General features: G+C 44.2%; 2 protein-coding genes across 4 annotated transcripts in view; one reads left to right on the top strand and one right to left on the bottom strand.

The window, feature by feature from the left end:
* Window positions 1-14: 14 nt before the first annotated feature.
* On the bottom strand, window positions 15-8,584 carry adck5 (aarF domain containing kinase 5). The gene is made up of 15 exons (XM_035633443.2): window positions 8,258-8,584; window positions 7,525-7,616; window positions 7,168-7,317; window positions 5,610-5,685; window positions 4,652-4,852; window positions 4,419-4,559; window positions 3,992-4,105; window positions 3,757-3,888; window positions 3,556-3,639; window positions 3,372-3,453; window positions 3,015-3,093; window positions 2,853-2,944; window positions 2,474-2,726; window positions 952-1,068; window positions 15-873 (listed from the first exon to the last, which is right to left on the bottom strand). Exons 1-15 carry the CDS (start codon window positions 8,456-8,458, stop codon window positions 771-773), a joined length of 1,917 nt encoding a protein of 638 aa, XP_035489336.2. The 5' UTR covers window positions 8,459-8,584; the 3' UTR covers window positions 15-770.
* An 883-nt stretch (window positions 8,585-9,467) lies between these two features.
* Window positions 9,468-15,531, top strand: part of ctdp1 (CTD (carboxy-terminal domain, RNA polymerase II, polypeptide A) phosphatase, subunit 1) — a 59,204-nt gene continuing 53,140 nt past the window's right edge. For all 3 annotated transcript variants that reach the window (XM_047331834.1, XM_035633442.2, XM_047331835.1), the window contains exons 1-5: window positions 9,468-10,005; window positions 11,515-11,598; window positions 12,993-13,086; window positions 13,349-13,477; window positions 14,617-14,767. In XM_047331834.1, the coding sequence (XP_047187790.1) occupies window positions 9,710-10,005; window positions 11,515-11,598; window positions 12,993-13,086; window positions 13,349-13,477; window positions 14,617-14,767 (754 nt within the window). In that variant the 5' untranslated portion in view covers window positions 9,468-9,709. The remainder of the gene's footprint in view (window positions 10,006-11,514; window positions 11,599-12,992; window positions 13,087-13,348; window positions 13,478-14,616; window positions 14,768-15,531) is intronic.

The raw sequence follows: 15,531 nt of genomic DNA, 5'->3' as shown, positions 1-15,531 counted from the left end.
ACAGGAATCACATAGGAGGTAGAAGATTTTAATAAGACTGTTGTGTGATGAGGTCACATGTTGACGTCTTGACCAATAAGTACTCACGAGTGTGACCACACCCACCTTCCAGCTTTTGGCCCTTCATTTTGATCTCAACTACAAAAGTTGCATCAGTGTGTTGCACGGCTGTGACGATGTCGCGTCACAAAAAAACAGACAAACGTATAAAACCAGACTCGCAAGATGGAAACAACACCGGCCTCACAGCGGGTGGTTATCATTTCATTTCAATGTTTAAACATGAAGATTTCTTCCGTCGTAAATTAAGGCGTCTCTCTCCAAAAGCTGGCGTGTTCTGCCTGTTCAATAGCCGAGGTACAGTTATAAGTGTTTGACGTGTTGCTGAGATGCGACGATGATGCAGCTGCTGCACAATAACTTTGGGAGAATAAATAGGTACATGAAATTTTTGAATATAGCAAATTTGAGGTTTAAAAAAAAAAAGGGATCTACTTAGATCACACTAAAACATACCGAATGATGTAAATACTAAAAATTATTTTTGATTTCTTTCATTTACTTTAAAACCATTAAAAAGTTTTTTTTTCCTCCAGAGTTCGATGCGTCACAGTCCTGAGGTTCAATACGCTCCCGCCCATTGTGGAGACAGTGGCTCCGGTCGGATGTGATTTGGTGCGAAAAAAACACTGGAGCAGCGCTCGCAGCTGCCACGGCAGGCTCCTTGTTGTTGGATTGCATTAAGCCCGTTGGCTCCGGGGCCATGCGCTCTACCTCAGGTACTCGTACAGCTCGGCCTCCAGAGAGATGAGGCCTAAGTACGACAGCAGGCTGAGGAACGATCGTGTCAGATTCATCACGGCCATCTCCGATCTGGAACGGGAGTCGCGTTATTCATTTCTGACCCATCCCTGTCATGAAAAAATAAATGTGACACGAGTGACCACTTACCTCAACGCCAACTCGAACCGGAGGCTCTCCCACGTTGTCCTCACCCAGCGGAACACCCAGAGCCGGGGCAGCACCCCGGCCGTCTCTGCCTGGATCTTCCCCCAGCCTCGAACCGCACTAAAGGAAAACAATTTAAAAGCACACGTGAAGATTAAGATTCCTCGACTATCATGACATCAAGCAAAAAGTATGTTGTAAAATGGGATTCATTCTTGTGGAGATTTATTTTCTATATTACTTCATTTATCTCTGGTTCATTATTGAGAATTTACATCATTTACTCACAGTGTTACATACTGTATTCTGCTCCAGATGCAGATCAGGAACTATATCATGTGGCGCACACCGTACGTACGTGTGTGATGTGAGTGAAGATTAAGATTGGTGGAGTGATACACTGACAAAGGTACTGGTAGCAGCAGCGATCATAATCTAATGACTGTGAAAATATAGATACTTATTGTAATAATTAAGTTCCGAAAAACCTAACGAATAACGGCGCCACTGGTCAACAAACGGGAACGACAGGCAGCTCAGTGAAAATAAATCATCAGTGAGGACACAGTGCCCTCTTGTGGCAGTACACATGCACTCCCAACTTACATCGATTAACGAGTCATATGAACCAAAAAACATATTTCATCCTATTGCCATATAAATAACGAAAATATCAAATAGTGCAGGATTTACTATATTAAATGATGAAATGATAGGTTACTCACTTTATCTTCAAGGAGCTAAATAATTCACTAAACCACTCGAAAGGCTTTTAACAACTCTCTTAACAAGAAGCTACCTCCTAGGGTGGGATCTTTAGCCTTAAGTCTTCCGCCTGAGCAGTTCCCCTTTCTCAGCTACTGGATGTTCATTGATTTTTGTGATTTTAATTTCCCAACATTAAGCTCTAGATCAAGTGTCTTCTCCGATGGTGAGAAAGGTACTCATTCACCACCTTCGCTGGCCAACAAATAATCAAATCAGAAATGTCAAATATTTTGTAACGAGGCAGACGAAACTCGATCATATTTGTACAGTTGGGACAGACCCGACAGAACTTTGTGACCTCCGCCTTTCGCCTCGGAAGCGTCATTAAGATCTTAAAAAGTTGGACGTCTCAGTAATGTAGCCAAGTGTCCACTCACCCACCCGCTCACCTTGATGTAAAGTAGGAGCAGATATTCAACATTTTTATGATTATCGGTATCGGAGCGAATTATTAAAGCAAATTTTCTGATAATTTCATTTTAAAATGCGCAACTTTGGCTCTGATGCAGCCGCAGTCACGACTCTCTGAACTCCATGTTTTTCTGTTCAACCTCATAATAATGCTGGTGACAGCTCCTTGCACTCTGTGTGTCCGGGTGATGTTGCAAGGTTCTGTGAATTAAAGTTTTGTGTTTTGACACTTTTTTTTACTGCTGACAAATATTGGTTATCATACTCTTAGATTAGTAATAATCGGCATCGGCCCTGACAAAGACATATCCGTCGACCCCTAACGCAAAGACGGGCTTGCCTGTACCTCTTAGCCATGACGCAGTAGCGGTCCACCGGCGCCCCCAGGGCGATGTTGATGCTCCGCACTGTGTTGATGTTGCGGAAGACAAGCAGCATGGGCCGCGGCATCGACTTCAGCACCTGCATGATGCTCCCGAAGCGGTGGACGGCCATGTCGCGCATGTACGTGGTCTCCTCGCGGCTCAGGATGTTGGACAGGCCCAACTCCCGCATGTCGATGGGCCGCTGCAGCAGTATCTCGCAGAACAGTAAGTACTCTGCGGAGGGAAAGCAGGCAACGGGGTTTAGTAGCAGATCACCGTGACAGACAAGGGTTATTTTTTTTATTTTATTTTTTTTAATCGGATTGAACCACTTCGAAGAGCGTTGTCACGTTTCCTCACCTTTGACGCCAAGTGCGTTGGAGTTCTCCTTCATTGCCGCCTCATCGCGCAGGACGATGGATCTCCACAGTTTACAGAGGGCCACTCTGTCGCTGATGTCAAAGGTCACTGTTAGAACCCTTTTTTTTTCTTTTTTTCTAAACTTAATTATCCGGATCTTACCGCTGACTGAGGTATTCGTACAACCCGTGGTCCAACAGCACCAACTCTGCCTTGTTGTCTGGCCCTCGTCTCACTAGAACTGAAGAACCCGCACCCATCACGTGTCAGGGGTAAGGAAAAAAACATAATTTTAATGTAAAAAACACCAAACCAGATTTATTTCTGAACGTTAGATCAGCACTTAGTCTGAATTCTCTATAGAGCAACAAAGAGCCAATGTAACATACACATAAATCAAAATATTTTATTTCTGCACATCTTTTACACACAAAACAAACCAACCTAACACACAAGAGGAAAGGGAAAACCCGAAAAGGTAAGACATGTAATCACACACACACAGACTGATGTACCTACCATTTCCAGGGTGAGGATCAGCGTGGATGAAGCCCGTGTAGAATATTTGCTCAGCGAACGTTCTGATCAGTTTATCTGCGGTCTGAAAGACAAATATTTTCATGATTGTGTTTTTCGCCGGCCGGCCGACTCCGTGACGACACTGCGTTCTTTAATATCCTCTCCTTTGTGTGGATCGACTCACATCTTTTAGACTCAACCCTCGTCTCTTGATGTCCTCCACATTGTTGATTTTGCAACCGTGGCAGAACTCTGCAGTCAGCACCCTCTTCGGAGTAGAGAGAGAGAGAGAGAGAGAGAGAGAGAGAGAAAGACAGAAACGATGAGAAGAGGGCAATCGTGGAAAATCCTCCGGTTGCCTGTCCACCGCCACGTGTGACCTCACCTTACTCGTTTGCTCCCAGAAGACTTTGGGCACAACGACGAACTGGAAGTGTTTCAGCTCCTGCGCGCACCTCTCGGAGTTCCTGGCCTCGTTCTCGAAGTCCAGCTCTTGGGCCAGCGTGCCCTTCAGGTCCTGCAGGAAAACGCAAAACGAAATCAGTACGAGGCCGAGCGTCTTCCCCCCGAGACGCGCAAAGCGGCGCCAACGGCTTAAGAAACGCGACTTCGTCCCAGACCTTGAGGACCCAGCGGAACCCGAAGGTGGGGTGCATGAACTGCACGACGTCCAGCAGAATCTCCAGCGCTCGGATGTCGCCGTCGAATCGATCCCTGAGGTCAATGTATTGCACCTGTTGGCAGAAGAATTGGAATTTGGATTTATTATGCTGCACATTCTTCACCGTCTACCAAAAGACCAAAAACAATAACTAATTTGATTCATGAATGGATCTTCTTTTTGGCCTAATCCCATTTCTCATATTTACAAGTGGAAGGGGTTCGAAAGCGACACGTCATCACGTGGGCAGACGCAACGTGTTTTTACCGGAGATTTAAGGGGTGGCTGAGGGGTGAAATGGGATTGAGCCTTTATGTATATTTTCTCCCTAATCAAAATTAAATATCATGTTTTTCAAGATTGTTTTGTAAAGCTTCTGGTCTCACCTTCACCGCGACAGGAGTCCCGTCGAAGAGCTCTGCTTTATGAACCTGTGCCAGGCTGGCCGCAGCTATGGGTTCTGGGTCGAATGTTTTAAAGAGCTGCTCCGGCGTTTTGTTGAAGTCCTCTTTGAAGAGAGCGTCGACCTGTTACAGGCACAGAGATGACACTGAGAAGCTCTAGTCGTCCTCGTCCACCGAAAACCTTCTGAAACATCTCACTGCGGTGCGGCTCTCACCTCCCTGTATCTCCTGTCCAGCGCCTTGTCCTCCAGCACTTGCAGGGTGCGGACGTACTCGGGCGGGAGCAGGTGGTTGAAGGAGCACAGGCCTTGGCCGAGTTTGACGTAGATGCCCCCGTTCCGGACGGCACCCTCCACCATGCAGTCGGCTGCCCTCTGGTGGCAGGCGGACATCTCGGCCACGTAGGATGGGCTGCTCTGGCCAGGGGGGAGGACACACGGGAGATGTGATCGACGGCCAAGAACAAAAGGTCAAGAGCAAGAATAATCGCGTGACCCACCGACTCATGTTGAAACCAGTTTTTCTAATATATATATATATATATATATATATGTATATATATAGAGAGAGAGGTTTTTATTTACTTTATTTCTGAGGCTACAAGAGAGGAGGAAAGGACATGTGGGATGGAAGATGAATTGAATGAATTATTGTCTTTTTTCCAATAAACGGCCTCTAGAGAGTCAGTGCATTGTCATAAAATGGCAAAAGAAAAAAAAAAAAGACTTGTCACCACATAAATTCTACGATGCAGAAGCTGGAACACCAAAAAATCTTATGTTTATTTTGTTCGGTATATGACTGGTCAACTGATGTTCTGTCCATCAGCTGGTCTATCAATTGACACAGATAATTTTAAACATCAGCTCAAGCCCCCCCCACCAATACAAACAGAGTCGTGAGGAAAACAAGCTCCACAACCTAGATACAACATAATAATTCCTCCAATCAGCCAAATACGGCCAGGAAACATACTGTATAACATTGTGTGCGCATCTTATTAACTCACCACATTAGGCTAAGAGTTATATATAGCAATTAAGGTGCCGAACACGTTGATAACGGTCCACGGTCTGTCACATCACACCAGCAGCCACGTTCAGAATCGTGACGACTCAAGCTGAACATACCAAACATGACGGCGATGACCTCATTCCAGGCCGTCGAATTTACCTCATCCAGGCCGCGGAGCGCTACGTTGGTGGTCCACCAGTAATCCACGGAGATGAGCATTCCCACAGAGAGGGATCTGAGGAGACGACAGACGAGACGACAGAACGCAAGATTTGAAACATGAGCGATTCCTCATTATCGGCTGTCTGGTCATGTGCACCTCTGAATCATTTCACTACGAACACACTGTTTAGTCCCTCTGCATTCTTGTTACCGACATTACTCGCGTTTAATAATTCATCCCGTACATGAATGTTTATCAGTCTTTGCTGTAGTGCTGTTGCTGAATGTACACACTTACAAGAGACACTGTAGAAGTCCTCGTCTCTACGAGCATATTTGACTGTGATTTTAAACTGAAACAACAGCATCGTTCATTTCTAAAAGGTATTTATTTATTTTGTATAGCAAAAATGAATTGATAAGGTAAAAAAAATAATAATTCAATCATCTACTGTAAGTATGTTAGAGATAAAAACCCCAATACATTTCTGTATGTGTAAGCAAGTTGTCAGAAATATATGTATTATAACTATCTAAAAAGAACATGCTGATCTTAAAGAGAACAGTCTGTACTTGTATCTTGTATACAGACGTGATCTTTGTATGTCTTGTTGTCCACTATGGAAGCGGAATACAACTGTTGTTTGTATGACTTTATCTGTAAACAAGTACCACCCAGATATACGTTGTAATAGGGGGACCGCCCATCATGCTTAAATACCCTTGTATCTCCTGTATTCGGCGGACAACCTCAGTACTCAGACACTGTGCTGTTGTATTGACTTGTCCCCTTGCAGCAAGTATATTTTAAATGTTACTACTTGCCTAAAAACCGAATTCAACTTTCTGTGTTCATCAGATTATCCTAACACAAGTATAGTAAGTATAACCTGAAATGTTTTCGCCTCAGTTTTCAACTTGAGACATGTAATGGCTTGTGTTGAACTATGGTCTACTCTAGCTACTAGCAGGGCAACGCTTATGTGAACATAAAATGTGTCTCTTAAATCCATTTTAACCAATCTACCACTTAAAAAAAAAAAAATCTGATAGTTTTCGGTTAAAATTAGAACAAACCAAAAGAAAAAAAGGCCTTGAAGTGAGTCTGTGACTTCTGAGAAAAAATTTAATTGCACATCTAGGCTGGTTTTCAAACCGTCTTAGGTTTGAGAGGGAATTTATGAATTTGTTGTTGGAAAGATTTTTTATGCACTTCACCTGACGAGTTGACAAAGTGGTCTCTGCTTTGTTCGCTGTGTGTGTGTGTGTGTGTGTGTGAACAAGTCAGTATCAGCGGAAACACTGACAAGTGTTATTAATGTATCTACAGTATCAACAGCTGTGACTCCTCCTCGCTGTGGTACCAATGAGTGGAGGCTGTAGTGTAAACAGATAAGGGATGACGATAGAGTAACACAGCTGTAACAATATGAATGTGACTTCAGAGGAGGACCGCATGTGAAATGTTAACATGCTGCTTATAAATGCTACTGTACCTAGGGGGACTTAAAGTCTAGTGTTACAAATATGTGTTGGTTTAAGGACATAAACGAACCTGCAGAAGCGACCAAATCCTTCAAGCACAATCCTCATCTTCCTCCTCTCTCTGGGCTCCGACAGAGCGTACTGGACCCCAACCGCCACGGGGACGCCGACGGAGACCCCGACAAGTGACTTCCACAGCAGCCCTCTGCGCTTACCGTCCCTGGAGGATTTCATCAAGACAGCAACGTGATCGCGGGTAGAAGTGTTTCAATTGTTAAATAAAAAATTGGGGATTAATTTAGTAATTTCAAAAAGTGAAGGTTCATCTGCCCACGTACCCGCAAAAAAACATCGCAAGCCAGTCGTGGCGTTGCTGCATGTGCATTGATTGATGGAAGTGATGCTGGATGGTATTTGTTTTATTTACCTGTGTGAACTGAAGAATCTGGTTGCGTGGAGCGACGAGCCAGGACGGGAGCATCTTCGGAGCAGAGACGAGTGACGCAGACACAAGTTTAACTAAAAGAAAACAAAAGCACTGAATGAGATTCTACATACTGTGTTTGTGTGTGTGTGTGTGTGTGTGTGTGTGTGTGTGTGTGTGTGTGTAAACAAGGAGGAGGATGGGTGGGTCTAGATCAAGGCCAACACCACCAGCCGGGGCACTCGGCTGTTTTTTGTTCCCTGTCTGCATCTGAGGGACGACGTGTCTCCACGGCTGACAAATGGATGCACAGATAGTAGCAATGTCAGGGACCTGATCACTGACACATCAAACAAACCCCTCTGTGTGTGTGTGTGTGTGTCTCTGTCTCTATCTCTCTCACACACACACACACACACACAGCCAATGAGCAGGGTCAGAGGTCATTCACCGGTGACTTCCATGTAGAGACACATCATGTCATGGTCACCTCTGAAGCTGCAGCTGCTAACAGTGGCATGACTTTGTGGAACGTAGCTCATGTAATCCTTTACACCTCGAACTGACCCCCACACGCGGGTCAGGTGACTACAGCCGACACCTATCAAAAGCTCCACTGGTGTGTGTGTTGCGAACACGACCCCGGCTAGCAGAGCTAGCAGCTGACTAAGCTAGCTGCAGTTAGCCCCTCGGTCAACTAGCTACACAACGAGGAAGGAGTACAGTCATTGTTTACCACTCTGGAAGCCTCCGCTGTCATGTCGGCGAGTCGACGGGGAGCAGCTCCGGCTCCAGCTCCAAACTGCCGATTCGACGTCCAAAGTCCCGTCCTGTGGGAGAATTCACGCCGCCTCCCTCCACTACTAGCTTGTCTACTATTGGTTAGCCGAAGAGCCGAAGAGCCGAAGAGCCGCAGGCGAGAGCGAGAGTGTGACATCAAGCTTACTTCCGTTTTTGCTTGAATATTCTTTATAGTTTTTTTTTCTTCTCTCTCCCCGTTTTGAGAGCTTTATTTTACACATGGGTCTATTCTTTTCCGTCCAGACTCTCGAAGATGTGGAACCTGGAAAGAGACATTTATAATTATTAGCAAGCTTTTCAATTGTTTATTAAAACTTTTGATTAATTTGTGAATATCATAAGAGTGCAAAGTCCGTCGTTATTGCTCGTGTCTAACTTCAATTCATGAAACTAATTATAAAACTAATTATTGATAGTAACCTATCATGAATTTAAAAAAAATAAAACACTGACATTGAGATTGGTTGATGGTACACGTGCTTTCATCTGATAGTTCAGACTGACTGAGCATAAACCACTTGTAGTCTGTTCAGTGTAAAGTGGAGGGCCATTGTGTATTCTCAACATTTGTCATATGAGGCAATAGTGTGGTATTATTTCCAAGTTACATCATCTTACATCAGGTAAGTCTCTTGGGGGATCCATAGGTCCTGATCACAACCTTAGTGAAGTTTTCGCCAGGGAAAACAAAAAAAAACAACCAAAAGTATAGGAAAGATATTCATCTTATTATACAGCCATATTTTGTTGGAATGTATGTAGTTGGGTTGTGTAGACCATATGATACCGCTTACAAATCTAAGATCGCGTCTGTTGCGCGTCAAGTGCGGCAGAGTATTCTGTCCACCGGAATAGATCAGACGCAGCGAAACGGAAACATAGGTAGGTAACTAAAATTAAAGTTGTGAAAAAAAAATATTACATGCATAAATGCAAGCAGCTATGTGGGCAGTGTCTATAAACAGAACAGCAATCCAAATAATCGATGCGAAACCCGTATGACGCGTGTGGTGAAAGTGCAATTCTCAAACCTTTTTCAACATTCAATCACGACGCTGGCGTTTCCTCGGGGGATTTTTATTTTGAAATCTAAGAGGAAATGCGGCGTCTTTCAACGTCCAGCTTACCGCGCGGCGTACCGGATGCTGTAGGGACTCGTGTCGCTGCAGTGTTGCGCTTCGTGTTTACGGGCGGGAAGAGCGAACGCAGCCGAGTGTTGGGGAGCCACTGTGTTCAAATCGGAAGCGCGTTTGTTTTAATTCTCCTCTGCAGTTGGTGGTTTTGGGGGCGTTTTGATGTTCCCCGCGGGATTACGGGGTCTAGTGGATACCTTTTAAGTGGACCTTTGCTTGAAACTCAAGGGGGATTATCGGAGAGGTCGGGGCAGATGGAGGACCCTTCTGCAGATTCCGGCGGCGACGAGAGACACTCGGCGGCGGAGGCCCCCGCGGTGCAGGTGGCAGACGTCCGCTGGCCGAGCGCGGCTCTCCCGCTGCGGCTGCTCGAGTGGAAGGTCAAACCCGGGACCCTCGTCAACGTGGACTCGGTGCTGGCGCTGTGCGCTCCCATACCCCAGGAGCAGGGCGCCGAGGCTGTCAGGCTGCCAGAGAAGCGGGTGAAATCGGACCGCGCCGGAGTGGTGAAGGAGCTATGCTGTCAACTCGGACAAGTCATACCCCCCGGGTGAGTCAGCCTCCTCGCTATAGCTAGCTAATGTTAGCCGACCTGCCCCCTACTCGGAAAGGCAACAGGCAGCGTGTTAGCTACGGTCCTGTCAGCCCCGTGCCAGCCACCGACACCCGCAGTGTGGCGTCAGCTAGCTAACAAGCTAACCCAGTGCTAAGTCAACGCTAGCTTGTTTGCTAGCTAATACCCAACACACTCTCGGCACTTGCTCGTAAAAAACAGTGTCAAGTGAGCCAAAGTAAACAAGCGGACCGATTGCATTGACTTTCAAAATAAACGTGCGCTCTTTTTAGATCATCCCTGTCTGCACTTGCTAAGTCGTTGCAGTCAAAGTGGAAATCAAACCGATTGTTCGCGTAATCGTAGCAAGTGCCGTGTGTGTCTTCTTATGAGTTCTCTTGTTGATGTCCTCGTAAGCCTTGTCACGGGGAGAAAACTTAACAACTTTATTTTGAAGGGCAAGGTCACATGAAGTTCTGTCTCTGTTTTGTTTGTCTGGATGCAGCCGACCCTCGCGTGCGCGACCTGTGTACAAGTTGTGTACAAGTTGTGTATGTTGACAGGTGGACGACAGACACCAGGCTGCACTACACCTCGTCAGTGTGATCCGACCTATCTTTGTTTCCCATATAAAAGGGGGAGATTTATGATTTTAGCAGCTCAAATGGTGTTTTCAGCAAATATTTAACTTTACGCTTCAACTCTTTTTTTTTGTTTATTGTGATCTAAAAGTGTCATTAATTATTATAATCATATAAAAAAAGCGATGAACTCTACAGTCATTTAAAGCTTTGATTTCAGTGAACATGTACGGCTCCGTTCTGTCACGCCTGTAAATTGGTGGCTTTGTGCTGCCTTCAGGCGCTCCTCGTAAAATCCCGCTCCTTGGAACATCGAATTGGAACATGTTTCAAATGTGAATGATTAAAAAAAAATGGAAGTGACGTCGTTGGGCTGCAGCTACAGGAGGAGGACAACGTTTGTATCAGACTAGCAAAAATATATATGCTATTTGTGTTTTTTTAAAACTGGGTTGCCCCCTTTATAAACCTCCTAACCCTCTCAAGTAGGATTTTATTTGCCTTTTATTACATAGACTATCAATAGACAGCAACTCATTCCAACTTTGCAAGTTCCACCAATGCTCTTAAAGGATGGTTTGCATCAGTAGTGGCAACGGTGATGTTATAAAGCAAGGCAACTGTGTGGATTATGCCAAGCTATTCAGCCACTGAGATATGGATTTTCAGCAGACTGAATTTTATTTTCATAACCCTGTAAACTGCCAACAGTAGAGAAAAAAGGAGCTAATCTAAGGTTACATCTTCAGTTCGGTCCTCTCGATGGAGAAGCTGAAAAAAGTGTGATCGATTGACTCGTTGGTTATTTGACCAACCATTTTAGCATTTCATTAAACATTTTGTGAATCTTGCAGAAAGACCTAAACAAATTGCACTATTACCGTCGTAACTAACTGTCCCTCACGTTCCTTTTCTTTGTTTTCAGGGGCGTCATTGTCCGAATAGAAGAATGCAGCCACCCAATCGTGATGAAGGGTTTATGTGCTGAATGTGGCCAGGACTTGACTCAGTAAGGACATACACACACAGTCGCCCCTTTTTTATACAGGAACAAATATGTTTTAATTTTTTCATCCAATGCAGTCCCGGAAAGAGAACGTTTGACGCTATCACACGTCGAACCTTTCACAATGCACTGAGCTGATCGCCAAAACATCTCCACTAAAATCATTTAAAAGTTAATGTTCACAATTTCAACAGCTCACCTGACACCTCAGTCAGACGGCAATTTCATACTTATAAATTATTGATCATTTTGGAATATGTAGCATTCCTGTGGTTTAAAAACTGACCCGCCACCAAAAAATGTGTGGTCGAGTCTGTGTCATATTTTGCCGCCAGGTGGCACCAGAGAGAGAGAGAGAGAGAGAGAGAGCGAGAGAGAGAGAGAGAGAGCGAGAGCGAGAGAGAGAGAGAGAGAGAGAGAGCGAGAGCGAGAGAGAGCGAGAGCGAGAGAGAGAGAGAGATTTTTGATTTTGAAAACACAATGTTTATTAAGATTTACCAGAGAGAGAGAGAGACATTTTTAAAAACAACTTTTATTAAAATTCTCCAGAGAACATCACGGTCCTCTACAAATTAATTGAAGAAAAAAAATAAGTAAATTGAATGTACTGAATAAATCAAGTAATATAAACAAAGTGAAAGATGAGCTCTTCCTCCTTCACTGAACACACAGCCGTGATGAAACACCACTGTTTTAAAGACTCCTGTATGTCCTTCATCAGAGAGTGGAATCTGAAATCCACTCTCACTCTGGCTCTTACCAGAGACGCGTACATTTGTGTCAGCTCTTGGCCGGAGACATTCTCTATCTTGTTTTTCCTGCTTTTATAAATCGACAGTTTGGCCTGACCAATAACAAGAGAGCTCTCTCTCTTGTTATTGGTGCAACTGAGGTCATAAATTACGTGTTCACACTCCACACACACACACACACACACATACACACACGCACGGTTGTCAGTTTGGCCAAGATATCAAATTCGCAGCTGTCATTAAGAATCCCCTGCCAAGGTGAATTCAAGTAGAGCTCATTGATTAAACCAACATAATGTCAGGGTATTGCAATTTTTTGTTGACTTAAAGATGAATTGAAAATAGTGTTTGCCTGTCAACACCTTGGACTTTGAATTGCAAGCACACAGGTTGATGTGGATACCTGTTAGCACTGACACATTGAACATCAGGGAAATATTCCCCATGTCATGGTGACCCGTCGTAGTCTTCTGCAAAAAGCTCACTTGAATCACAGCGGCAACCAGAACAAGTCTGACTTGTTCAAAATTTGCATGTTTGTGAAAGCAGCTTTTCTTCTCTGCTGCAATATGTTCGAGGACCTAAGAGATGCACAAAATGCCTGACTCCCACTCTTCTCTCTCTCTCTCTCTCTCTCTCTCTCAGGCTGCAGAGCACAAATGGCAACCAGCACAATCCCATCTCCACAGCAACGGTCTCCATGGTGCACAGCGTCCCCGAGCTGATGGTCAGCTCAGCGGTGAGTCATATGATGCAGATACCTGGAAGATAAACTGTACCTTCATGTGCCAAGGCTTGCAGCCGAGGACAACATGAAAAAACACTTCATTAGTTGCAAAAAAAAAAGCATTTAAATCTAAAGCTATAACTTTAGAAACTTTGTGGATTTCTGGCCAAAGTTATTCTCATTAATAAATAAGCACAGAGGTCACAACAAAATAAAGCGATGGTTTCTCTGATGGTCTAATATTCTGCGTGTCATCTTGGTTCACTCCTATCAGCAAGCAGAGCAGCTGGGCAGGGAAGACCAGCAGAGACTCCACCGGAACAAGAAGCTGGTCCTGATGGTGGATCTGGACCAGACTCTGATCCACACCACCGAACAGCACTGCCAGCGTATGTCCAACAAGGTATTATCCCCTCTCAACGACATAATGTAACCTCGTGACTCACCCCGGTGTTTATTTAAGTTTCATATTGTGCTGTTACTTCTTCTTCTTCTCCTTTACTTGAAACTGCATTTTGTAACATTTGTACTTAGCATTGAATGATGTGTTAAAATCTGGCCACCATCAGGTGTGTGATCTTCGCCCGAACAGCTGCCTCACTGAAAAATGAGTCGAGCAGCATCAGGTGAAGGACGCCTCCGTCTGCAGCTTCCAAATGAGCAAACAGGTGGTGCTGACATATGTGTTCAGGGTTCACAAGCACACCAAACTGTTTTTTGGTTTAGTTATGAATTGATAATTTTCAGCTGTGACCATTTTTGACGCCATCAACCAAAGATGGTTTGATTATCATTTAGTCACTGGCCAGCTTTGGGAAAGTAGGAGATTGCAAGAAGAGCGAGTGTAAATAATGAATTTCCTACATTTATATACTGAATCGCTCTTCTGGTCTTTACACTACAGCTCACATTCATACAGCACCTTTATACAGAGGGCCTCTCAATCATTCACTCATTCACCACAAATTCACAAATATGGGATAATGTATTGTTACATAATACACCATGTAACAATAGCACGAGGAAAAGGGGCCATAACAAGTGTCCTAAAGTCCGCAAAATGACTGAAAACAATTGTTACGTAACAGCTGTCACTTTAAGTTTGCTAACACCAATGTAATGATAATGTGCTGACCATACCAGACCAAGTAAGGCTGACTTTGTAATAAACCTGCATTGTATTGAAGCTCATTTAATTGCTTATGATTTCAACTTTTTTATTTGTAAGTGCAATAATCTGTAAAAAAAAATCCTAAAGTTACGCAGTCTTGTCGTTAATGAAGCTTTTATCCGAGGCTTTTTAATTTGCTTGGTGATGATTCGCAGTCTGCGTTTATGTCAAAACATGACATGGACAGATTCAGATTTACTCTCCTGTGAGAACAAACTGTCGTGTAAATTCTTTTTGGTGCAGCAATTTGCTCATTTGTCACTAGAAACCGGTAGGATTTTTCTTGCATGTGCTTTTCATTTTCCCATCGTTCATTTGTTCAATGAAGTCATTTTCCCGAATCTTCACTCTTGTGTGGTTATTTTCTTCAGGGCATTTTCCACTTCCAGCTCGGGCGAGGGGAGCCGATGCTCCACACGCGACTACGCCCACACTGCAAGGAATTCCTGGAGAAAATCGCCAAACTCTATGAGTTGCACGTCTTCACGTTCGGGAGCCGCCTTTATGCACACACCATTGCTGGTAAAGGAACTAATTGTTTTTCACTGTTTTGCCTTGTGATTAAACTAACCCACACCCAGATTTTTATTAATATCAAAATGTAGGAGGAAGTGAGATTTTAGGGAAACTTGTCGTTGTACTGCCTGTTTGTGTCCACAAGAGGTTGGTGTCTGTTCGTGTTTTGTTTGACTTGTGGCGCTGTTGACTGTGCATCAAGTGTGTCCATGTGTCATTTCTTTTCAAGCAGCAGGAGAGCCACATTTTGAATTGCTTATTAGGCATGTTGATGTTTTTGCATTAACATTTTGTCTGTTCACCTGCCAAATTTGTACATTTCCATTTCCAGTGTTTACTCAGCTTTAGCAGCATGTGGCCGCTTCGCTGACGGGTTTTGCTCTCCTCCTAAATGAAAAATTCAGTTCATGATCGAAAGCCGACTTATGCTGAAGTGTAGGAAGTGTGTTTATATATGCTGTCTTTTTTCTTTTTTTGGTATTCAGGCTGCAATATTTCATCATACCGTATATAATAAGAGGCAGCCCCAATCCCGGATTGTTCTGCCTCCATATGATGAATGTTTAATGCATTTTGAATTGGATTTCACTACTAGCCCTTACGCAGGGAGGTCGGCATGTCTCAGACCAGCACTCCAGCAAATGAGAGCTCCTCAAGTGGTTATAGAATCCTCCGCTTGGGCCATCTTGTCGAGCCGTGGCGGATCTCTTTTTCTGTTCAAGGTTTCATCAAAGACTGTATATTTCTTTTCAGACAGTCTTAAGTGCATT

This window comes from Scophthalmus maximus, chromosome 5, assembly GCF_022379125.1.
Source record: "Scophthalmus maximus strain ysfricsl-2021 chromosome 5, ASM2237912v1, whole genome shotgun sequence".
In the NCBI taxonomy this organism is placed as follows: domain Eukaryota; kingdom Metazoa; phylum Chordata; class Actinopteri; order Pleuronectiformes; family Scophthalmidae; genus Scophthalmus; species Scophthalmus maximus.
This window is presented reverse-complemented; position numbering and strand designations above follow the sequence as displayed.

Excerpts from the sequence above, each read along its gene's own strand:
- adck5 (XM_035633443.2), bottom strand. The coding sequence starts at position 8,458 with ATGTCACACTCTCGCTCTCGCCTGCGGCTCTTCGGCTCTTCGGCTCTT. Across the intron at positions 7,318-7,524 it reads AGATTCTTCAGTTCACACAG|GGACGGTAAGCGCAGAGGGC; the intron begins GTAAATAAAACA and ends GAAATCCTCCAG. Across the intron at positions 2,945-3,014 it reads TACGAATACCTCAGTCAGCG|CGACAGAGTGGCCCTCTGTA; the intron begins GTAAGATCCGGA and ends CTTTGACATCAG.